Raw genomic sequence first — 25065 nt, forward strand, 5'->3', positions numbered from 1 at the left:
TTAATGCTGATGTAAAATGTATATAAATTAGTGATTTACCACTAATGCCAATTAAGAGTGACAGGGCCCTCTCCTGTTTGTTTGCACAGACCTAATCTCCACTTATAGCTTGCTGTAGCTGTTAACATACCCACTGGAGCTAGTTATAATACAAGGGTACTTACTTTTCATGTGGTATATATTAGCAGATATGGGTTTTAAAGCTTGTAAATTCTGGATCGGCAAACCAAATGTGTTTTTACATTATGAATTTTCTGTAGGATTTTTTTATTTTTTTTTAAATGAGATGTGCTGCAATCTGCTGTTCGTACCTCAGACGTTTGACCCGTTACTGTACTTAGAGCATTAAATGGATAGTTCCACTGGAAAAAGGGTGACTAGATTTTTGCCGTTTTTTTCTGTGATGTCTTGTGGTTACTGGAGAACACTGAGCATGGTTTGCATTAAAAGGAGGAAATATTTAAACGGATCCTAATAAATGAATGTATCAAAGTATATTAATAAAAGACTAAAGTATTTGTCCATTTTTAAAAGCAATGCTAAACTTAACTGAAGTTTTTCTTAGGAAAAAAATCCTTGGGATCCACAAGCAAGCTATGGGATTCTGGACCATTGCACGATACACAGTCTCACACTATAGGAAGCTCTGTGACTCTGCATGCACAGGGCCAAGGCAAGAGTCAGACTCCCAGCTGTGCAGGTATATGGCTACACTGGTAACCACTGGCTGCCTTAGCTATCAATCAGGTATATCCAAAAATCCTTGTGTAATTACAGATAATGCAGAGTACTGCCATGCTTAATATGACAAGGGAATATATAAGTTCAGAATAGTGGATCGAGCATCAGAGACTGGATCCAAGTGTAACTTCACCTCCAAGAAGGCCCTCTAGTATCAGACCCTTCTTGAGGGAACTTACAACTTCTTTTGCAAAAAGTAATTGATTTGTCCAATTATTTAATTAAGTTAATTAGTGTTTCCCAATTCAGTCCTTGACCTGCAGCCTGTCTAACGGAGCAAAAACATGGACCATCTATGGGCTGCAGTGGACCAGGTTGAAAAACAGGTGATTAATTGTTGTCCTCTTCCTCATTGACAAACAAAGAACATACCCTCAGTTAAAACCTTTTTATTGGTGTTAAATCTTTCCATTTGTTATGTACAGATATGTGCATAAACAGTACAATAGCATACGTGTCCATTTGTATAATAGAAAATGGTGGCATACACTGAAAATTTGTGAATCACTTCCTAACGCACATCCAGTAGTTTGAGAACGGCACTGAGGACGACCCAGTCAAGATATGGTCGGAGCTGCAACGTTATGCACACCCTTAGGATTGGCAGGAAGCATTTCCGATCAGTCGGACTCGAATGTGTTCATTTCACTCTTAGTGTTGCAGGTTCAGCAAACACTGAACCTAAACTTAATATAGTTCTACTAACAGCACTACCCACCACACGCATTCAGACAACCTCCCCAAATTCCTCATTTCAATGTCTTTATTTCGCAGGTCCCCAACAAAAATGGAAGTATAGCTTTTCAGTTGCCATGCAGGCTAAGGTTATTACCAGTACCCCTGATGGTGCACTTTGGGACTGACAGCCTGGAGAGTTTGAAGCATTTTAACAGAACATGAAAAATGGCAAGATATGATTTTTGGCAAAATGCTGACCAAATCATCCACATAACCATCTGGCATTTTTGTGATCTGCCACATTTTGTGATTTACCTTTCCCTGTCTTCAAAAAGCATTACATAACCACAGTTTTTCTTCTTTGAAGAGTTTTACTACTTTTTAATGTTTCCTCTTCAGCAATACATACAACCTGATTTTGATGTACAGGTACTCTGTTTCACATCTGAAAATTTAATTTATCTGTGACCATGACAGTGAACTTTCTTAAAAGATTGTCTGAGGAATTTATAGACTGTTAATGTACCAAGAAATATTTAAACATCCAATTAGAATAAAATTATTTAAACAAATATATACAGCAGTTTACTGAAGAGGACGTGTTAATCTATTCTATCCATTTTCTGTAACCACATATCCTATTCAGAGTCATGGGGTGCCTAGGGCATATGGGTGCAAGGCAGGGAACAACCCACGATGGGGCACTAACCCATCACAGGGCACACTCACACACCATTCACTCACACATACACACCTACGGGCAATTTGCTAACTCCAATTAACCTCAGCATGTTTTTCAGCTGTGGGGAGAAACCGGAGTACCCGGAGGAAACCCCACGATGACATGGGGAGAACATGCAAACTCCACACACATGGAGCTATGGTGGAGACTCGAACCCTGGTTCCAGAGGTGTGAGACAACAGCGCTAATCACTGTGAAGAATCTTAACATTTCTAATTTCCATAAGGTTGGTCTGAAAGTAGCATCAAAACAGCACATTGATGCCCTGAGCCCACCCTTCATTTGAAAGTGTTACCTAATTCAATCGATTTAACAGAACAATAACATCACATTAGAAGTATCATTAAGATATATACTTCACAGCACTCTACCCAAAGATCTTAATAGAATGCAAATGTTACTAAAACATTTTGTGTGGTTTATTTAAGTGATATGAAGTCTACTACTTTTAAATGGATGCTTGGCAGATTTGAACAACATGGCTTAAGATCTATACAAGTAATTACTTAATTTGGATAATTCAGAACACTATCAGATTTCACACATCGTACCCACTAACCCTACAGACTTCTGCACTATTTTTATATTAGTTCTAACATTAAAACTACTACATTCACTCATTTTAGATTTACATTTTGATAAATTTATATAAAAATCTGTCTGACTGAAAACACTTTCAAATGAATGGCAAACAGCTTTTTTTTAATGGTATCAATACTTTTGTTAGTGACGGGGCAAATCTTACAACTCTAATCTGTCAGTGCACTATTTCAAAGATACAGAATCACAATTGTGTTTTAAGAGAAATAAATAAAAATCGAAACATTAAAAAAATGAATAAAATGGTGAATTATATACAAACTACCCCTTTCCCCATATATATATAATAGATTGCCGGCATCATTTTGTAAAGAAAAAATGCTCCCCATCTTTGTCAGGTGCTGCATTACTCTGGTTCCTGTATTTTGGATTCTTACTCTCCTTTACTCTCATTTCTACCATTAGAGTGACAAAATGTGAGTGGTAATAACTATATTTGTTTGTATTATCATTATCAGAAGCCTTATCTCTTTCATACGCAGTCTCACAAGGAGGCTACTAATGGGTGTTAGGTCCTCCAGAACTAGGAGGCGCTGTGGAGTCACCACCGCCACTCTGTCCATGCCTATTCCTTCCATGTCCCATAATACAGTGTGCACTACCACAGCCTTCATCGTCTTCTCCCTCGCTTTCTGAAGAAGACTGTCCAAACTGGCGTGGCTTTTCATACACACAGCAACCTGCAAAAAAAGGCCACATCACAATAACCAGGATAAAACCAGTACATTTTAAAAGATGGGAAATACCCGTGACGACCTGTGTGATGAATCATCGCTTAACATTTGATATACACTGAATAAAAAGCATATTACACAATTACTGCTGTTTTATAAAAACATGATCAGATTGCTGGGTCAAAGCTGCAAAGATTATTCGTTCACTGCTTTTAATACAAATCACGAAACAAGGGACAACAGAAGACATGATTTCAAAGAAATATTCAACAAAAAGCACAAGGTAAAGCAGTGAGACAGAGCTAACACTCACACTTGGAGGACCTCCTGCCGAGATGTTCATTGTCGACGGTGTCACTGGACCATTCCACCTTTTTCTCGGTCTTCCTTTTTCTTAGCTTGATAGTCAGGCTCCGTCCCTCCTAAAAGGCAGATGTACCAGTGAGCAGTTTAACCTGAAACCTACTCTTCCACTGCCTGTGCATTTATCTTGGATGTAATAATGACACAGTCAACATAAAGTAAGCTTATGGTGTATTAGTGTTCTCAATTATTAAGTTTCATTTGTAAAGGAAATATATAACGTATGCTTCAGTCCTGCTCTGCGGTTCTGCTAAGAAGCTAGGCAATTTCTGGTGCTCTCAGCCTAAGAACATCATCTGTACACCACAGAACCCCCATCTACTGACTGACGCTGTTGCCAGGTCCTCGCCTCTCATTGGAACACACAATTTAATCAAAACTACATATTGCTCCTGGTTACATGAGGTTCATGACTGCGCTATACATAGCAATTTCGCTGTTTTGTCTACAAACACCATTTCATAATCCACCATCAATCACCATCGTTGTTCATTCGCTCAAATTTCGCTACTCTAAGCATACCAATATTACTCCGTCGTTTATAGATGACCAGCTGTCTGCATAGTCAATAATGTGCTTCAGCAATTGATGAGGATCGAGTATTTTAACGTCACCTTCGACGCGTGTTAAAAATATGCTTTTTGCGGTAACTTGGTAAGTGATCAGTGACGATTGATGGAGACTGATAAAGATGGGTGGCTTGCGCTCAATTTTTTGCAGATCTAAAGTGCAGAGCGCATTCAGGGTATTGCACAGGCCGATCACGTATCAGTTTGATAGATTTTACTATTAAAAAACGTGTTTTACTGCTAAATTTACAATCTGTAAAGCAGTCTATTAACAGAAGAAGAACATATTCGCAAACAGTTCGATGCTGTTAATCTTTCAATGGAGTTGGCAAGTGCAGTGAGATACGCGGAGGCAGTAGCCATTAATTTCCCCAGTAGCTAATTATTTTACTATCATATGAAATACATCCACCACATGTAACTACATGTTCATTCATTAAGAACAATTCAGAACACGAGAATGGTCCAGTATAAAACGCATCTGCGTAAAAACCAGAAATTTAACGTACACATTGCCAAAATGACTAAGCGTACTCTCTAAATCACCAGTGATAGCTAGATATGGCATTACCGATATATCAGTAGGGACCTCATCTGTCATTGCCGGCGTAGCATATCCGATAAATCGCCTGACGAATGAAATGTTCCTTATTAGCTCTACCTACACATCACTTTTAACGCCTGTAAAATCGTACCTGCTGAGGAGGCGGCGGCGTGTCTGCCTGCACCGTCTCTGTTATCGTCTCACTCGAAGTACCTGGGACCTCCGCCATAGCTTGTCAGCTTCAGCTAGCCACCTAGCGTCGCAAACAGACCCCTACAGCAGCAAAGCGAGAACCAGCCGACACCAGACGACTCTGGTCCACGCTGTTAACGACACTAGATCACCGCCCAAATAACGTCGTTTAAAGCAGTTAATGGCAACAGGCGATTTGTTTTGGTAGCAGATGGTTAACGCAGGTGAAGGAGGGACTGAGATCGCAAGGACCACTTCCGGTAAGAACACGCCCACCTTCTTATTCATTCCCCGTCTGCGGTTCCGATTTCTTCGTTCCGCCCACACTGTGCCCCTTTAAATCAATCATTGATTCAAATTTATTCTCAAAGAAAATGTCATTTTACTGTAAAATGTACATTTAAAGTAATTAATTTTTAGACCGTTTTATATATTATAAAATTTATGGCTAATGTATTGTGAACTGGATTGTGTTCCTAAAGGAAACATGCTACGAAACATATCGGTTCCACCCTACCAGAATTCTAATTAAATGCATAAAAATTAAGGACTGCAATATTTAAAGAATCGATTTAAACATAAATATGTTATATATATATTTTGTATTTCTCGTGGGCAAGTTGTGGGAGAACCTCGTCAGTAGTTGAGAATGAAAAAGCATGAATCAGATGAATCAGAGTTCAAAGTTCAAATCTAAAATGTCTGCGCCCAGTAAGATCAGCATCTCTTGTAACCTCCCTGTTCGGGAAGTGGTTTAACCATAGTAACGGGCAAACATTTTTTTTGTATTAAACTTTTTTACTCTTCCCATTTTGGGTCACTTTAGTTGGCTACGGCTAATTAGCCTAAATATTTTTTTTCGGTGTATGACTCCAATTCGCAGAAAACAGTAGGGTATCAAGGTGGTTGTTAAGACGACAGTCAGTCACGCATTCGGGATAGACATACTCTACTTTATGTGGGGAACGTGGACAAGCTTAAATATCCGATGATTACTTATACAAAATACCTCAACTCATAAATAAATTATCGGATGCCTATATGATACTTGGGTTGTCAAAACTACTTTAGGCAGCAGTATGTTGTCCAGTTTTTGAAAGAAATCTTTCTGACGACTGTTTACGTGTGGCGCATTACTGTCACGTTAATGTAACGTTATAAATGGTATTGGCATTTTCTGTAAGGTGATGTGGAAGCCAGCTTGTCCCCTGTCTAGCAGGAGCTGGGGGAGAGGCATACGAAGGGTTTGGGCTATCTGGGAGCACCAACAATGTACCCAAAGTTCAGGATCTCCATCCTCTTCTGCCCGTTCTCCCCGAACTCGAGCAGAAAAAGAGAAGAGAAGGAGAGAAAAGCAAACAGCCATTCTGAACAACCAAAGCACTGTAAGTGCGCCAGAGCCTTACCGTTTTGGAGAATTATTACCCACATAAAGTCACATAAAGGGCTGAGTGCAAGGCAGAAGTAGTGGCTATTGTTTATTAAAGGACTGCATGTGATTTCGCCATTTGCACTCTGCAGAAGGTTGAAGATGAAGGGATGAAGTGGAATGAAAAAGGAATGATAGTGTACCATGGATCAACCCTCTCTGGGGATAAGAAAGGTAGGAGCCTTTATTTGTATTTTTTACAATTTTTTAGCCATCTACCTTTCATCTGCGTGTCTAATGCTGGGTTATAGGGGAGCATGGAGTGCTCCACTTGCTGTTTTGCGAGCACACAGTTTGTGGGAATTTAGATTAAATTTAAAGTTATGCCTTCAAGGTACTTCAGTTGATACGGAGAGAACATCAGAAGACAAACTCTCCAGAACAGGCAACAAGTAAACTGGGGTGAAAAATCAGGCAATGAAAGACTCAATTCTCTGCATTAGCTGATCTAAAATGACCAGTTGCATACTGGTTTATTTGTCAGAATATCTCTGCTTTCAGTTGTATTGCTTATGCTCCTAAAAGCCCCTTTCTTCCCTATGCCCCCCCTCCTCTCTCTCTCTCTCTCTCTCTCTCGCTTTCTCAGACACATCCCTGCCATTCCCAGCTTTCTACAGCCCTCAATATGTGGAGTCCTGCTGGTACCAGTGGTGGGAAAAAGAGGGGTTCTTCAGTCCTGAGGTCCATGTAAGACTAGGAACAGCAGAACTGTATGCAGCCCTGTAGCCTTGTTATTCTCAGTCTGGTCCTTGGGGACCCACAGACACTCCATGTTTTTACTCCCTCCCAGCTCCAGGGAGCAAAAATGTGGACTGTCCAGCAGGGAGTTTGGAGGGAGCAAAAACATGGACCGACTCTTGCCCCCGAGGACTGGATTGGAAAACACTGCTATGGCTGGATCCTGTGCTTATACATTGATTCAGATGCATTATTTCCTTTTGAAAACCAAAACCAGACTGTTTTAAAAATGTTTTTTTATTAGATTAACTCCATTGCTATTGAGATCTAGTGAAATGCTGAGAATATTATAGAATGTTTCTGAATGTCAAGTTTTACATATTTAAAAATTCTTTATGCATGCACATTACAGTTCGACTGACAATCTCACACCTTGTGTCTTTCCCTGCTGAGTCAATCCCCTGAAATGTCTCTCCTTAGAGCGGACTACCACAGGCGGTAAATCGATGCTTCTCCATGTGCATTCCTCCTCCGAATGTGACTGGGAATTTGCACCTCGGCCACGCTCTCACAGTTGCCATAGAGGATGCTCTGGTTCGCTGGTAATGTTTTTGTTAAATGATAAAATATCAATATCTTCAAACAATTAACTCTTTTAATGCAGTTGGATTTTCTTTAATTCCGAAAAACAAGTGAAACTTTAAGGGGTGCATTTGTGATTTTTTTCGAGACAGGTTATGGGATAATGGTCTGCCACGCAGTGAGCAATGAGGCACTGAACAGTAGGATGATGAGGATGATGAACCTTCATAGAAAGATGATGCAGAGATGACCTCTTTAAGATCAGACGCAAGGGTGTAAAATATCTGATAGTCTGAAATACAACAAATACTGAAATCTTATAGGTTCTACTGCATGTAATTCCTTATTGGTAACATACCTTTCATTCTCCAACCACATGTTTCCAGCCAGCTGATCTTGTTTACACCCAAATCAGGAGTACAGACTAATCTGTATTAGCCAGCTTTCATCAGTTGATGTTCTTGCTGGTCAGTTTTATGCCGCATCCTTAATGGCAAAACTTAAATGACTGGTAAAAAAAAAAAAATGTGTCGTTATTGAAATTGGGACTATTATGATCCTCCATGCAGAGTTTTTGGAAATGGTTTCATTTTCCAAGCTGTTGCATTTCTAGGCATTGCTTTTATTTATATTGATTAGCACTTTGCACCAGCAAGATCTAAATCGTGGCACTGGGCCACAAAGTGTGCTGCCCTCTACTGGCCGACTTTATTCTCATCCTGACGTTGGGTTGGAGTAAAGTGCACAACTTCCATGCTGTCGCTCATGGAGGACAACATGGGCATCATAGCATTGTGCATTACTGAAAAAGCAGTATGTCAGCCTTTGTAAACGCATTTGGCATTAAGAAAGTTAAAAATGTCATCAAATTTGTTTCCATCCATTGATGGGCCGAATGGCCTCCTCTCGTTTGTAAATTTCTTATGTTCTTATGTTCATCCATCTTCCGGCTGCTTTCTCAGTGCAGGGTCATGAAGAGCCTTCGGAGCCAGGGGAGTGTGTTCAAGATTCTCGATTCTTTATTTATCTTTTGTACATCAGTTCATAGAAATTGTTACGTTTGCCATCCAGTCAGTGACACGTGTCGTGATAGAATTAGTCTGCACAAACCAAACCTGCCCAAAAAACCAGTCTATCACACATGAAGGTCCTGTTCTTCTAACTGCATGCCTGCATAACGTGGGAGAACTTGCAGACTCCACACGGCATGGAGACAGAGGGAGGCATTCGAACCTGCAGCCCTCCAGGGGCGCCAAGCACTTTGCCGCTCCACCGTGATGCTTGGCTTGACCACTGTCCCTTAAATCATCATTTTTAATTGTCTAGGAGAAGGATGCAAGGATACAAAGTTGTCTGGGTGCCCGGTTCTGACCACGCTGGCATCGCCACACAGGTAAAGCCGTTTCCCTGAATGGCAGAGGTTGACATGCCAACTTTGGTTATACTTTAAAATAAATGTCACATGGCAAAAATTTGTAAAGAAATAAAAAGTAATAAAAATCCCTGGTTAAAAATGAGTAATAAACTAATCAAGAGCAGAGCAGATGCTGCAGGACAGGTTTACAGGCACGCTGAGGGAACGCTTGTTCGCTCCTTGCCTCCTTGTGTCAGTCCGTGGTGGAGAGGTGGCTGTTGAGACAACGAGGGAAGTGCAGGAAGGATTACAGCAGGGAGGAGTTTCTCCAGGAGGTCTGGCACTGGAAGAACGAGTGAGTCTCTAACACTCTCTGCCGCAAATATATCATCATATCAGGTACAGGACACTCACGACCAGCAGATGATCTATTTTCTTAGCATATATGAGAAGGTTGTTTTAAATACGCATGAACACGAATCAGATGATTGAGATTTAGTACCAGGCCATAATGTCTATTTTCATATTGAAATTCAAGCCACAAGTTTACACCCTTAACCACTACACCCCCTTCAGGCAACAGCTACATCGTGTCACAGTGATGGGATTTTAATTTGAAAACTGATTTTGCCCTTGAAGAGGGAGGTTTCCTGGACATTTTGGTAAACGCTAGATCCTGTGTGATGATTATTTCTTGTGTTTGTGTTTCCTAGGAAAGGGGGAGAGATATACCATCAGCTGAGGAAATTGGGGGCGTCTCTGGACTGGAGCAAGTCTTGCTTCACCATGGACACGGTAACAGGAGCTGCGTGTGTGTGTTTGCATTTCTGTGTCTATTTGCATGTGATATTTGACTTAATCAGACAATATTTGCTTAGCTGCAAATACCCAGCAGTGTGTACATGAAAAGAAGAGGCTCAGCAGTGTTTAAAACGTATCCAGATGTCGTAAATGTGATGGACTGGCTTCCTGAATGGAGAAATGAATGTGTCTGGAGCTGCTGGGATGATGGGCGTCGGGCTGTTTCAGGCCGGTCGCGGTGAGCTGGGCTGCTGACTGGGGTGGCCTCCATAGGCAGTGACTCAGTTATGAGGGGAAGTATGAACATAAAGCGTGTTAGAAATTTTTAACAGAAGCAAAACAACAGCTCTAAGGCAACACTTACTGTGGTGTCCAAAAACAGTTAAGTTGTTAACCGTGATCTTGAATCTTGTATCTTCACTTTTTTTTGGTTTTTATTCAGTTTAATGAAGTAGTTTTTTTCCTTCTTTTACTGTCCTGGTCAGTAAAAGCATAATGGAGATTCACCTAAATTGCCTGCAGTTCTGCACCTGTGTCGGCGCTGTCTGCCTGGTGCCCGTCCCCACCGGCCCGCACACGGCCATCATGGCCAGACGCCATGCCTTCTTTGGGCGGGGTGCCCTGCCATGGCTTCGGGCAGTCTGGGGCCCTGTGCCCTGTGTGCTCACTGATTAACGTGTGATAATCTCATCCGCTGTGGGTTTTGAAAGTGAGCCCAGTGCCAAAGAATGCAGAGAAATAACGCAAAGGTTTCAGATCCTGCAAGGTTCTTCTGTTGTACCTTTGAGCAAGGTGCTCGACGACTCCTGTTGTATAAATGGGTAACAGGTGTACATTAAACAGTCAGCTATGTAATGTGACATGCTGTGAATGCAGATTACTGAAGAGCATGTGAATGTCATGTCACCTGTCCCCCCCCCCCCCCCCCCAGGCCTTCAGTGATGCCGTAACAGAGGCCTTCGTGCGCCTGTGTGACTCCGGCTTGGTGTACCGCTCTGAAGGCCTCGTGAACTGGAGCTGTGCGCTGGACTCCGCCATCTCTGACATAGAGGCAGGTGTTGCTGTAGTGACAATCAGAGGTGGGTCCAAGTTCAGAGAGTAAAAGTCAAGGCCAAGGTTTTGTTTCAGCCAATCAATTCAGTATAAAAAGTCACAGCCATAAACTGATCAGCTGATTGGTTGAAACATAATCTTGGTCTGGATTTTTACTCTCTGGACCTGAACTACCCTCCTCTTCGCCTACGCAGGGGAACATAAGAAAGTTTGCAAGGTCACATCTTACAGTGAAATCTACTGATTTTCAGTCACTGTGATTTATAGGATAGTTATTGAAACCCAAACTCTTATCCCCCCATAGTTTTGCAGTGGAATTATTTGTGTGCATATCAGCATCTTTCCTGCTCTTTCTTTCCATAACAGCCAACATCCTTGTCCATTTGAGGCCTCATTGGTGTAATAAGCAGTGTGGGCTGAAGCAGCACTGCATAGTCTGTAGATAGCTTGCTCAGTGGAGCCGTTCCCTACAGCACTGCATAGTCTGTAGATAGCTTGCTCAGTGGAGCCGTTCCCTACAGCACTGTCAGTCTGGTGTCTGTCTCCAGCTCTGTACATGCATTTTACATTCTCTGCTCCTGCTATTCCGGTTTGCCGTGGTGTGTGTCCTGTGAAGGACAGGCTTCCCGTTCAGGGTGGCTGGCCCCTTGTGCTATATCCCTTCTCCCTGGGATAGGCTCCAGACTCACTGCGCACTAGATAAACAGCATGAGAGACGGATGGATGACAAAGTGGCTGCTGGTATCTGTGTCCCAAACGATTGCGTTTGTGACTCACCCATATTTCCTTATCTGTGGAAGAAATCCCTATCTGGCATGCAAGTGCGATTTCTTCTGTTTGATTAACTGAAACCCAAGGAAGAAAAAAAAAAACAAATGAATTTCCCAGTGGCTTCGCAGACAGCCTGAGAGATCGTTGGCATCTCGATCACATGCGCGCTGAGAACTGCGGTAGCCCGAGACGGAGCCTCGCTTTCGTTATGATTTGATGTTGTGGCTGTGATGACATTTTTGTGACATTTAAAATAATCAGCTCCACCCGGGCGAACAGACGGGGGGGGCTAATTTGTTTCGCAGTGTAATATCTGTTGGATTGGCTGTAATTTGTCCACCGTGGTTCTCTTTCAAGTACATTACTGGGGATAGCATGTTTATGTCCAGTGTTTACAGTGACATGAATCTAAGCAGTATGTTCAGTACCGGGCTCCTCCAAAGCTCCTGCTGAACAAGGAGAAGCCTGACTGTCCCCAGAACTGGGCCAGAACTCAGGCTTTGGTTACGATTTTCAGGTGGATTCAGTGCAGCTGCCTGGACGGACCCTGCTGTCCGTCCCAGGCTACGAGCAGAAGGTGGAGTTTGGGTCCCTCTTCACCTTTGCCTACCCCTTAGAGGGGCAGGGTGAGTGACTCGGCTTCATTATCTCTCTTCCTTTTGATTGGTTCGTCTCTGTCAGATCTTCACTCCTTTTCCATGCTACCGTACATCATGTGCATCATGTACTATCAACCAACAGTGCTTAAAAGTCTCTTAATCCCATTGTTGTTACTCTGTTGTCCTGCTTGATGCTGGGGGATTCTTCATAGAGTTTTGTTGTATCCCAATGCTTTTCGGGGCCCTAAGCAAAATTTGATTAGCCTAGTTGTCATTTGTCATCTTCCTTCCCTTTCTGACAGGCTGTGTCAGATGGGGGTGTCCCTTGGTGGCCCCCTTGACTGCTAATGCCTGGCTGTAGACATTCTAGATGTATATGCTGAGGTGTAATTCTTCTGCTTCAGACGGTGAGGTGCTGGTGTCTACCACGCGTCCGGAGACCATGCTGGGGGACGTGGCCATCGCCGTGAACCCGGACGACGCCCGGTACCAGGCTGGTATCATTGCTCTCGCGCAGACACTCCCTGAGCTTCGGTCCCTGTCGGCTGCAGACCCGGCTCCCACCCGGACTTTGGGCCACCCGTCCCACAGGGCTTTGCAGATCGACTGCAGCCTGCTATGTTGCTTTAATCTCTTCACTGCATCCTGCCCCCCCAGGCACTCCACGGTAAATACTGCAGACACCCCTTCACTGACAGGCTGCTCCCGCTGATCACAGACCCCCTGGTGGACATGAGCCTGGGCACAGGTACTGCTGCAGCAGTACCCGTATGCGAATGGCCGCTTCAGGTTCTGGATGGTGTCTAACCATATTCACTGATCGTTGTTAGCAAAACTCAATGCCTTTGAATGGGGTGGCGGAGGGAGAGAGTCCTCTGCTCATTCTCATCTTTCTGCTGTAGGGACCATGCTACAGAAGGGGATGGATGGATGGGTAGATGGATGGATAGATAGATGGATGGATGGATGGATAGATAGATGGATGGGTAGATGGATGGATGGGTGGATGGATGGATAAATACTTGAGAAAATTTAGCTAATGTCAGTGTTTGTCAGTAATACAGTGGATAAAGAGATGGCACTGCAGAGTTCTAGGCTAAAATTAATGCAGTGCATCTCTTATAAATGATTGGCCTTGGTGAACAGGGTCATAGAATCATTATACCTCTTAAAAGGAGCAGTTTGGTACCATCTCTGAGCCCCTTAAGTACTAAAGTCTTAAGTACTTATGTAAATATCAGCTCTTGCCTGAAATAAAGTGTGTATTTCACTGTAAAGGTAAGGCTGTTGCTGGGTGTCCGAGGTAAGGTGTCTGTGAAGGTCCTCTTAAGAATTCCTGCTTTTTTTTGTTTGTTTTAAGGGGCAGTGAAGGTGACCCCCGCCCATGACCACACCGACTTCCTGCTTTCCCAGCGCCATTCGCTTCCCCGGCTCACTGTGATTGGAGGAGACGGGACCATGACCTCCTCCTGCGGCCAGTGGTTGGAGGTACGCTGCTGCCTGCTTTTGTTCCCATTGGTTCCTGCTACTTGGGGGGGTGGCGTTCACTAACAGTGATAACTCATTACTTATAATCATAATAATTATAATGCATGTAATGCTTATTAATTAAATGTTTGTTTTTTTCTGTTAAACTATTTGGATTTAATGAGTAGGAACAGAATATAATCAGTGCTTAAAGTATCAAAGTCTAAAAAAATGATTGAGCCAATGATGGAGAAAATGAATATTGTAGACACATATTGCTGTAATTTTTTTAAGGCTAATGCCCCCCCCCCCCAATCCTTCCTCAGGGTGTGAAGCGGTTCGAGGCCCGGGTTCGAGTGGTGGATGCCCTGAAGGAGCGGCAGCTCTTCAGAGGAAGGCAGGATCACGCCATGTCCCTTCCTGTGTGCAGGTATGAAAGACCCAGAGACGTCACACTCAAACCAGGGATGTTCATTCCACTGTACTCCACTGTACTTGTGTTCTCATGTAACTGCTTTACGGCATCTTCCAACGCTAAAGTCCTGTCCCAATACAAAAATCTGGTGGACACTAAACATCCCCGCATGTCGTTCATGCCCCTCACTGACCGAGACCAGTCCCATGATTCATCGTGTCCCAAGTTCCATCTTGGAAGGCGAGTTAGTGATACTGCATTTGCCAGGACCACAAGCACAACCCCAGCTGTGTATTGAACTCGCTTCTGGATCGACGGATCACACATGAAAACACCCCCCCCCCCCCCGGTAGTCCAGGCGACAGCTGGTCCTGGAGACGAGGAAGCTCTGATCTGACAGGGCTGAGGCAGCTCTGCACTGTCATGGCTGTCGTTCGATCCGTCTGTCCGTCTCTCCCCCAGCCGCTCTGGAGACGTGATCGAGCCGTTGCTGAAGAGACAGTGGTTCGTGCGCTGCGAGCAGATGGCAAGGAGGGCGATGCAGGTGACTGACCACTCACGCGGGCGGTCCTGCGGTCTGTCACGGACACTGAGCGCGTGCTCTGCTTCGGTGCTGTGTCTGTGCTGGTTTTGTGGGGACTGATCTAAAGCAAAGAACATGGGGATATTATCCCAACAACAGATGTCTGCTTCTTTTAATAAGGTGAAATTGAAAAGCATCATTGTGTGCTATTATGTGTATGGATTTTCTGGGGTGATATGGGGTGGTGCAGGGATCAGTAATGCATTAGTGCACCATTGGGTGTGTGGCTTGGTGCAGGGATCAGTAATGCATTGGTGTGTCATTGGGTGTGTGGCTTGGTGCAGGGATCGGTAATGCATTAGTGCACCATTGGGTGTGTGGCTTGGTGCAGAGATTGGTAATGCATTGGTGTGTGGCTTGGTGCAGGGATCGGTAATGCATTGGTGTGTCATTGGGTGTGTGACTTGGTGCAGGGATCAGTAATGCATTGGTATGTCATTGGGTGTGTGACTTGGTGCAGGGATCAGTAATGCATTAGTGCACCATTGGGTGTGTGGCTTGGTGCAGAGATCGGTAATGCATTGGTGTGTCATTGGGTGTGTGGCTTAGTGCAGGGATCGGTAATGCATTGGTATGTCATTGGGTGTGTGACTTGGTGCAGGGATCAGTAATGCATTAGTGCACCATTGGGTGTGTGGCTTGGTGCAGAGATTGGTAATGCATTGGTGTGTGGCTTGGTGCAGGGATCGGTAATGCATTGGTGTGTCATTGGGTGTGTGACTTGGTGCAGGGATCAGTAATGCATTGGTATGTCATTGGGTGTGTGACTTGGTGCAGGGATCAGTAATGCATTAGTGCACCATTGGGTGTGTGGCTTGGTGCAGAGATCGGTAATGCATTGGTGTGTCATTGGGTGTGTGGCTTGGTGCAGGGATCGGTAATGCATTGGTGCACCATTGGGTGTGTGCTTTGCGCCGGCTGGCTGTCACGTCCCTCTGTGACGCCCTCTCCCCTTCAGGCAGTGGAGGAGGGGGAGCTGAGGATAATCCCTTCGATGTACAATAAGACGTGGAAGACCTGGCTCTCCAGCATAAGGTGGGTTCAGCCTCCATTCTGCGGCTCAGCGATCTGCATCCAGATCAGCGATCTGCACTACTGTACGGAGTAAAAGATAGAAGTGAAAATTTCCTCTCTTCTTTTCTCTTCATACCCTCTTCTCCTCTCCAACCCCCCTGTTCTTCCTCCCATTCTGTTCTTTCTACCTGAGCATCACTGCTCACTCCCTCCATGGCCGTGTAGACATAGTGTACTGTACCGTTTCCGCATGTGTACTCTTTTGACTTTCCGTTTTTTCCCCTTTCTTTTGCAGCGATTGGTGCATCTCCAGACAGCTTTGGTGGGGCCACCAGATTCCGGCCTATCGGGTCTCGCTCTCGGGTTCGATTGGCACAGATGAGGTGGGGCCACCCAGAATGTCTTTTCACTCTCCTGTGCAGCTGTTGTGTTTTTTTTTGTCATTTTTTCCATCTGACACAAGCCAGAATCCATCCCTCTTGGTATTAGTGTCACTCCATGGGACCAAACCAGTGTTTTTCCTTACAGTTTTCTTTTAATATAATTTCTTAATTAATCCTTGAAAATAGCTTTTCTGATAATTTTCATTCAAATGTTGATTATCTTTTTTATTTTGACGTTCAGTACATTGAATACACTGAATGGGGATAAATGAAGGAGGGAAGTTGATGTGAGTGTATTGGCAAGAGGTGTGAGGTCCCCCGGGACACATGCCGAATATGTGTCGAATATATCTGTGCACAGCCCCCAGGGGGCGCTCTCTCTGCTGCTCCGAATGCATGATCCTCTCCATGTCCTCAGGAGCGGTGGGTGTGGGGGAGGAGTGAGGAGGAGGCCAGGGAGAGAGCCGCTGCCAGATTGGGAGTGACTCCTGACGCCGTGACGCTGACTCGGGGTGAATGGAGCCAGCTTCACCATAGCGAGAGCAGCAGGGGGGCAGTGCCCAGGAGCAGGCGGCTGATTGGCCAGATGCCACAGGCCTTCAGCGCTGGTTATCTTGGGTTTCACTTAAACCAGATCCCTTCTCTGGGCTGTAATCAGGCATTTGACACATTCTAGAATTTTGGCAATGTTTGATTAGCTTTAAGGGGCAATTTATCCCTTTGGCTAGGGAGAAATGCCATTCTTTTCTTAGAAAACCCTTTGTTTTCTGCAGGGTATAAACTTTTTCTAACTGCTCTTTTCTCCTTCTCTCAGACCCAGATGTGCTGGACACCTGGTTCTCTTCAGCCCTCTTCCCCTTCGCTATGCTTGGCTGGCCGCAACAGGTGTATAAACCCACCCCCCCCGTCACCTATGATCACCCCACTCATCAACGTTACGCCCCACTCACTCTCCCCTCCCACCCACAGACTCAGGACCTGCAGCAGTTCTACCCCAACAGCCTTCTGGAGACAGGAAGTGATCTCATTTTTTTTTGGGTGGCCCGGATGGTTATGCTGGGCGTGGAGCTCACTGGGCAGCTGCCCTTTAAACAGGTGAGGGTTGCAGGAGGCTTGCTAGTTATTTCTTCCAAATGCATGAAAAAGGAGAGTCTGAGTCCTTTCCGTCCCCATCTGACCTGTCACTGTCCAATAAATCAATAAAATGTAATGCACCACAACTAAGACTAATACCTTCATCGCAGTCTCGGCATACTATCAACTGACTCTGTAAATATGTTGCAAAATATGAATTTCCAAAGAACTTTCTTAAGATACGACAAGAGCTTTATTGTCAGTATATTGCGGTAAAATGAACTTTTTTGCTCACAATAATAACCGAATAACAATGGAAAACAGATTTAAGACAACAGTAAAATAGTTAATTCCAAAATAATCCAGACAGTGGACAGAGCAGTACCTTCATCAATAAGGTGAAAACAAATATAAAACACAGCTGTGTGTCCGAGGTCAGAACTTGGAGAACTTGGGAATGACGTGACACTCGGCCGCACTCCAGTACCAGTCGGAAAGCCATTTGGCAAAGCCAGTTCTAGCCGGCTTCGTTGGTAGCCATTGTTAGCAACGCCAGCTGATAACCACGCATTGTGTACCGTCTTGTGCATACAAACACCGTGGTAGCTTGTCCACAGATAGAGGTCGGGCAGTACTGTGTGTGCGAGCAGTTTAATGAGACACAGATAGTATGTAAGTGTTAATAAACAGTATATAACTACAGCTTTCTCTGCTGCCAATGAAGGTCGCAGCCATCTTGAATTCTGAGGCTGGGGTTCCAGTGAAAGGCACCTTGTGTATGCAGACTGTAAAGTGGCAGTGTGAGTGTGTACAGTGGCAGTGTGAGTGTGTACAGTGCCTGTGTTTGTGATGAGTGGCGAGAGAGCTGGTGGCAGGAAGACCATTCTGAGGTATCCAGCTTTGTGTTCTGGATCTTAACAGTGGAGTCTTGCCTATGTGATGAATATGCCATCATGTTCTGAAGTTGCTTTACCAGCACCAGTCAAAAGTTTGGACGCACTTACCGAAAGAGAGGTTTTTTTTGTACTATTTTACAAAAATTATGAAGACATCAAAGCCATGAAATTAAATATATGGAATTATGCACTGGACCAAAAAAGTATTAAAATTAAAAATGTTTTTTGGGGGGAGGTGTCAACTTAACTACTCAGAAGGTTGCCGGTTCAAATCCCTGGGTGAGCAGAGTGATCCCACCATTGGGCCCTTGACCAAGGCCCTTAACCCCAACTGCTCCATGGACTGGCTCACCCTACATTCTCCTCTACGCCAGATTCATGAGGTGGCCTCCTGGGATGCTATTCCAGCTGTCCTGAAGGGAATCCCACATATATGCTGAGCTCTCATTGGCCATTTTTCCTTCACTCCTCCTGGTCAAACTCCTCCAGAACCACTTCTACTGTGTTTAGGTCAGGTGGCCAGGTCATGTGATGTATGTCTGTTGTTCTCCTTCTTTGTTCTCCTTCTCTCTCAGGTGCTCTTTCATTCTCTGGTGAGGGACAATCACGGGAGGAAGATGAGTAAATCTCTAGGCAACGTCATCGACCCGCTGGACATCATTTCTGGCGTGTCTCTGCAGGTAATTCAACTCCCACGTCCTCAACTGGGCTTGGTGTGTATGGAGCGGAGTGAAGGGGAAGGGTGGCTTGGCAGCGCGGAGTCAGTCAGTCCCCTGGTGAAGTGCTAGTTTATCCTGGATGGGTTAACAGGACGTTAACCCATGTAACTGATCACTAACTGTGATCCACAGAGGCTTCAGGACAAGATCAAGGATGGAAACCTGGACCCCCGTGAAGCCAGTGTTGCCATGAAGGCCCAGGTCAGGAATTCCCCGGAAATCTCCCCTGCTGCATTCCCGTGCCTGCCACCCTGTGTCACCCCGTTCCTCCTGTCTTTTCCTCTCTCCAGAAGAAGGACTACCCCAAGGGAATCCCCGAATGTGGCACTGATGCCCTCCGCTTTGCCCTTTGCACTTACAAGACCCAGGGTGAGCCGAAGCGGAATAAAATAAGTACAGCCACTTTGGAATGTGTTCAGTCTGCTGTTATCCCATGTTTCTCTCCTTTTTAAGATGTACACACATACAGATCTAAAGCTGGGAGCGAAGCTTTGGTTAAAGCATAGTGTCTGCTGTTTATCCAGGACTCCTGCAGCTATTCACAGCATCGATTTATCCCCCAAAAAGCTGCACTCCCTGTACGATCCTGCCGAGGCCATTAACCAGGCTATGGCCCATAATAGACTTGGGTATTTCCATGTATAACAATAATACTGAAATAAACAAGGTTGGCCAGTGGTCACTGGAAAATCGGTGCACCTCTGGTCCGACTGTCGGCTCCATAATTAGCTGCTGTGCGTCTTCCAGTCTTTGGGCTCCTCGCTCTCCTCCGCCCTCCATCCCATCTCCAAGATTCTCCTTCGCCTTGCAGGGGAGGACATCAGCTTGTCCGTGTCCCAGGTGCTGAGCTGCAGACGCTTCTGTAACAAGATGTGGCAGACGGTTCGCTTCACACTGGGGGTGCTGGAGCAGGCGGGCAGGGATCCGCAGACCCTGGCGGAGGTAGAGAACAGTGTTAGCTGTGCCCCCCGCCCCCCCCCCCCCCCCCCGATCAGACCAACACCCAGCTTCTATTGTATTGATGCTTCTCTTACGTAGCATGAGACGCTAATGTACTCCAAGCCCACACTGCCTCATCCCTCCTCACTCCTCTTGTTATCTCCTCCCATCCTCTCTTCTTCCATCCTTTCTCTCTTCCTTTTGTGCCTCTTCACCCGATCTCTCCACACACTTCCTCCTCGGTTTCAAATTGCCGTGTGAACTTTTTAAAGAATAGGTGCAGGTGCTCAGGAATAATATGAACGTTAGGTGTCCTTCCCCCGTTCTGTCCCTTCCCGGACACTTGCCCTGATGCGATTTCTATTCTGTTTTCTATTGTGAGGAACCTTGAATGTTTTTGGGACAAATGAGGTCAGGGCTATTTTTGTCTTTGCCAGAGGCTTTAAGTGGCGCAGGCTGGACGATACGTGCAGCCCCACAATGAAAAGCGAGGGCCTGTAAGGTGATAGGCCTCCGGTGGACCTGCCAGCGTCGCCTCTTGTGCCTCTTTATGAATGTTTTCTGTGGGTAGAAAGAGAGTATTAGTTTGATGTCACTCTAAGGTCTCTCCCCTGTGGTGACGCCCCTCTCAGGTGTCCCCGTTCAGCAGCGAGGACCGGTGGCTGTGCTCCCGGCTCTACAGCACCGTGCTGCAATGCGAACGCGGGTTCGAGAGCTACAACCTGCAGGCCGTGACGACAGCGGTGCAGTCCTTCTGGGTGCACAGCTTGTGTGACGCCTACCTGGTGAGGCCCACGCCCCGCCCAGTAAAGCGAAGCCCTGCTTCACATTAACAGTACACGTCAGTAAAGCGAAGCCCTGCTTCACATTAACAGTACACGTCAGTAAAGCGAAGCCCTGCTTCACATTAACAGTACACGTCAGTAAAGCGAAGCCCTGCTTCACATTAACAGTACACGTCAGTAAAGCGAAGCCCTGCTTCACATTAACAGTACACGTCAGTAAAGCGAAGCCCTGCTTCACATTAACAGTACACGTCAGTAAAGCGAAGCCCGGCTTCACATTAACGGTACACGTCAGTAAAGCGAAGCCCTGCTTCACATTAACATTACACGTCAGTAAAGCGAAGCCCTGCTTCACATTAACGGTACACGTCAGTAAAGCGAAGCCCTGCTTCACATTAACAGTACACGTCAGTAAAGCAAAGCCCTGCTTCACATTAACAGTACACGTCAGTAAAGCGAAGCCCTGCTTCACATTAACAGTACACCTCAGTAAAGCGAAGCCCTGCTTCACATTAACGGTACACGTCAGTGCTTCACATTAACAGAACACGTCAGCATTTTTTCTTATTCATCACCACAGGAGTGCATCAAGCCTGTGCTGACTGAGGCGTCCGCGGAAGGCTTCCAGCGGCGGGCAGCTGCCCGGGGTGTCCTGCTACACTCTGTGTCCGTTTCCCTCACCCTCCTCTCCCCCTTCATGCCCTTCCTGACCGAAGAGCTGTGGCAGAGGCTCCGCCCACACTTGGCGGGCACCGTGGCAACCAGCCTGTGCCTGCAGCCCTATCCGCAGTCCAGCCAGATGGTGAGGAAACTTATTAAACCTATTAAGATGCCAGTAAAACTGCCGGCAGGATAATGGCCTTTGTTTGATTATTATAGTAAAGAACTTCGCCGAAAGGAAGCTATGTGGAAATGACAAAGTAAATCTTCAATGGAACTTGTCACGTTTCAAACTCCAAATGTCACAAATTAGTAATAAAAATGCAAATTGGTTTTGTGGCCAGTTGGCTGGATAAACATTCCCATATACTGAAATCTTTATGTATGTCTGTATGACATATATATATATATATATATATATATATATATATATATATATGACAGAACATCCTGCATGTTCCTGGTAAAGAACAATATCACGTTTTAGTGTTGAAATAACTGAACATACTTGTAGCAGTTGTACAGCTTCCCAGGGGGTGAATCATCCGTCCCGTTGTTTTGGGAATCTTATTGCAGGTGATTTTCTTAACCTTTTGAAAAAGTCTTTTGGGAATCGTGCATCGAAGCAAAGCATGAAGTTCACCAGGACGCTTTGATACGGTGTTGGTGACACATGAATGATCATTAGATGTTTCATAGGAGGCCAGTCGTGCTGCAGATCTGTGCTGAATTCCGGGCACTGTTTGTGTGCAGGCGTTTAATGAGACATGAATGAAATATCATGGCAGGCAGTGTATGCTAATTTTTGTTTTTGCCTCCCCCCACCCCACCACACACATACAAATTCCCTCCCCTCAACTTCAGAGCCATTGGCACTTTCCCCAGGAGGAGGCAGATTTTGCTTTTGTACAGGAAGTAGTCAGAGTGGCAAGAGGGTTGCGGACCCAGTGTCACATGACCAAAGAAAGACCTGACAGTAAGTTTTTTTTTTTTTTTTTTTTGTCATTTGCTTTTGGGGCTTATTGCAGCGCAGTGCCTGTACTGCACTGTACCGATAACATACTGCATGCATTTCACATCCGTCTAGTGTGGGTCGTCTGTTCGGCCAGCCAAGCTGAGATCCTCCTCCGCTTCAGCTCCACCATTCGGACCCTCAGCCGTGTCTCATCCCTAACCCTCCACTGCCCCCAGGGGGGTGGTGAAGCACCACCTAAAGGTTGTGCAGTGGATGTAGTTGACCCCAGCTGTGAGGTGCACCTGCACACCCAGGTAAACACAGGTTACTGGGGGTTAAAAATGCTGCACTTTCAGGTCACAGTGTGTATATGACATTAATATGTGCTATATGGTTTTAGTATGTGTACATGCTGTCAGCGTTATTGTGGTAGAATGTCCTTTTATTCAGGGTTAATGTACTGTACAAATCCCTTTTTGTGGAGTCTTTGGTGTACTGCACGGTGTGGTCAGCGAGGAGAAAATGTGTGACCTCTGACCTCCAGGGGACTGTGGACACAGACGCACAGAAGGCCTCGCTGTTCAATCGCAAAGAGAAGATCCTCGCCAAGTTGCAGCGGTGTCTCTCTCAAACCGAAATGCCACATTATGAAGAGAAGGTGCCGGAAAGTGTGAGACAGGAAATGCAAAACCGGGTAAGGTGCGGGCTTGGGGACGCTTAGGCACATGATGGCGGTGTGCAGCTGGTCGCATGATGGCCAAACCTCCATCAATGCTCTCTCCCATCCTGCTTCCCCCTCGATGTCTTACCATGTTGCCATCTGTCTGAAACAACTAGTCTTAACCCTGCCTGAAGAACTTCCTGCGTACAGTATACCATACTTGACATTAGCTATTGAGTTTCATTTGATCTCAGGAAGGTCACTATTGCTTATAATGAATAAATAAAAAAAATGATTTACAGTAAAGCATTGAAGTATTACAAAAATACACCAATAATAGATCTCTTTCTCTCAATTCATTGCTTCTGACCTGGCCATAAACACATTACTGTAAATGAAGTTTGAAAGTAATTTGCTTATATTCTAAAAAATTCGCATTTTGATTTTTTTTTTCTTTTGAAAACCATTAAAATCACTCTAGGTTAAATGTATTGAGTGTAAAGAAACAGGTGGAGTGATGAATATGAGGTATAAGCACAGTAACGTGCAGAATCACGACCATTGTGGCATTAATGTTCATTTTGTAATTTTCTTCTGTATATTAATTCTCAGATTTCTGCACTGGAACAGGAGTTGAAGAACATAGAGGATCAGCTACTAAACTTGCACCAATTAAAAGGACAAGGAAGCTGAGAGACAAGGATGGAAACGTTGTTTATGTACGAATTAAGAGATGAATCCGGCCGGTGTAGGTAGTGCAAGTCCTATAATCTACGATCTACGGATCTCACCTTCAAACTGCAGCAAACTAGTTATGAAATATGGACATGAAAACAGTCCTTAATAAATTATTTATACACACAGTGTTTTTATTTTATATAAAGTTTTCTTGAATTGCATATCTTTTACTCACTGATACTATCGAGAAAAAAAAAACGGTTCTGTTCCTCAGTATGCTGGACTATTAATTTGCATGGCTTGCAGGCTCTTCCGTATAAAAAAAAGATTAATTAAAGGGATCTGCTAATTGTGGGATGATTTTTAGATGTTATGGTGGAGGAAATTGGTTTGTCAATCAGCTTATGACATGTCAAATCAATCAACCTGGTATGTATAAACAGCTCTGGAATAAGTGAAGAGACCAGGGCAGAGTTTTCAATTTCACTGATTTATCAATGTATGGGTCTGCGCCTGTGTAAAATATACTTTTTTTTTGCAAACTGCAGCCTGGTTCTTCCCTGCTTCTCACTGATAAAGGGCTTCTTCCTTGCTTTATGGGACTTCAGTCCTGCTTCTAGGAGCCTGTCATGAACTGTCCTATAAGTGCACTTCATACCACTTAATGTTTCCAATTCCTTTGAAGGTCAGTTGAGGTCATCCTCTGATTTATGACGCACTGTCTGATATATTGACTGTCATCTCTGGCATTAGGAAGTAATTTCTGCCCTCTACCTGGCTGGTTTCTGGTCGTTCCCAGTGTAATTTCTGCATAACAGGATTATATCACTCTCTTGTCTTCCTTCAAATTTGTCATCCACAAAGTAAGGTGACCATAAAGTAACATTACTTAACTTCGTGCTAGTTCTATGCCACGAGCAATGTTGTTTTGAACTTTAGGCATTTCACGTACTAGTTTGTCAGGTGTTCATTCTCACATGAAGCTGGTCAAACGAGTTGAACAGAGACTTTCCCACGCCTATTTTTCTGACTAAAATGCATTAATACTTTATCGTTAAACCTGCACCTCAATAATTAACGCGTTTCACTCTTTGATTTAAATTTCTGGAAATTTACATTGTTTTACTTATGGAAATTGCCTGCATTGTAGCATTAATTTTCTGCTTCTGTCTATTTCATTTGCACATAAATTCTCATTGTTGCCTTCGATCAGGAAATTAATAATGGGAATATGGACATTTTATAGCAGTCATGTTTAGTATGTTAGGACATGACGTTACTGTGTGTTCATTATTACAGGCGTTACACAAAACGCCGGTTCAGTCGGTACACCTCTCTATTGCACTAATTTCTGTTAATCTAATACAACACAACTAATTTAGTTAGTGGCGGTCATCAATAGTCATCTTCAGAGGTGTGATATGTGAATGTCAGTATTTATGTGTGTATACTTATTTTAGCACATG

General features: G+C 44.5%; 2 protein-coding genes across 2 annotated transcripts; one reads left to right on the forward strand and one right to left on the reverse strand.

Annotated features, from left to right (window-relative positions):
- Nucleotides 1-1114: 1114 nt before the first annotated feature.
- Nucleotides 1115-5386, reverse strand: ppp1r11 (protein phosphatase 1, regulatory (inhibitor) subunit 11). Its single transcript, XM_048992963.1, has 3 exons — nt 5063-5386; nt 3749-3857; nt 1115-3441 (listed from the first exon to the last, which is right to left on the reverse strand). Exons 1-3 carry the CDS (start codon nt 5138-5140, stop codon nt 3260-3262), a joined length of 369 nt encoding a protein of 122 aa, XP_048848920.1. The 5' UTR covers nt 5141-5386; the 3' UTR covers nt 1115-3259.
- A 414-nt stretch (nt 5387-5800) lies between these two features.
- vars2 (valyl-tRNA synthetase 2, mitochondrial) lies at nt 5801-24141 on the forward strand. The gene is made up of 29 exons (XM_048993946.1): nt 5801-6488; nt 6625-6706; nt 7119-7219; nt 7691-7812; nt 9119-9185; nt 9404-9501; nt 9860-9941; nt 10879-10998; nt 12289-12397; nt 12775-12863; nt 13028-13118; nt 13731-13858; nt 14164-14267; nt 14715-14796; nt 15794-15870; nt 16145-16232; nt 16651-16744; nt 17047-17117; nt 17202-17327; nt 18778-18882; nt 19054-19122; nt 19212-19290; nt 19733-19863; nt 20493-20645; nt 21226-21447; nt 22170-22281; nt 22393-22574; nt 22805-22954; nt 23534-24141. The coding sequence occupies exons 1-29, from the start codon at nt 6291-6293 to the stop codon at nt 23612-23614; spliced, it is 3213 nt and encodes a 1070-aa protein (XP_048849903.1). The 5' UTR covers nt 5801-6290; the 3' UTR covers nt 23615-24141.
- Nucleotides 24142-25065: the final 924 nt, after the last annotated feature.

The sequence above is a fragment of the Brienomyrus brachyistius genome, chromosome 23 (genome assembly GCF_023856365.1).
Source record: "Brienomyrus brachyistius isolate T26 chromosome 23, BBRACH_0.4, whole genome shotgun sequence".
Lineage (NCBI taxonomy): Eukaryota > Metazoa > Chordata > Actinopteri > Osteoglossiformes > Mormyridae > Brienomyrus > Brienomyrus brachyistius.

Excerpts from the sequence above, each read along its gene's own strand:
- ppp1r11 (XM_048992963.1), bottom strand. The coding sequence starts at position 5,140 with ATGGCGGAGGTCCCAGGTACTTCGAGTGAGACGATAACAGAGACGGTG. Across the intron at positions 3,858-5,062 it reads CGCCGCCGCCTCCTCAGCAG|GAGGGACGGAGCCTGACTAT; the intron begins GTACGATTTTAC and ends TCTGCCTTTTAG. Across the intron at positions 3,442-3,748 it reads CGGCAGGAGGTCCTCCAAGT|GTTGCTGTGTGTATGAAAAG; the intron begins GTGAGTGTTAGC and ends CTTTTTTTGCAG.
- vars2 (XM_048993946.1), top strand. The coding sequence starts at position 6,291 with ATGTGGAAGCCAGCTTGTCCCCTGTCTAGCAGGAGCTGGGGGAGAGGC. Across the intron at positions 16,745-17,046 it reads CGCCGTGACGCTGACTCGGG|ACCCAGATGTGCTGGACACC; the intron begins GTGAATGGAGCC and ends TCCTTCTCTCAG. Across the intron at positions 19,291-19,732 it reads TTGCACTTACAAGACCCAGG|GGGAGGACATCAGCTTGTCC; the intron begins GTGAGCCGAAGC and ends TTCGCCTTGCAG.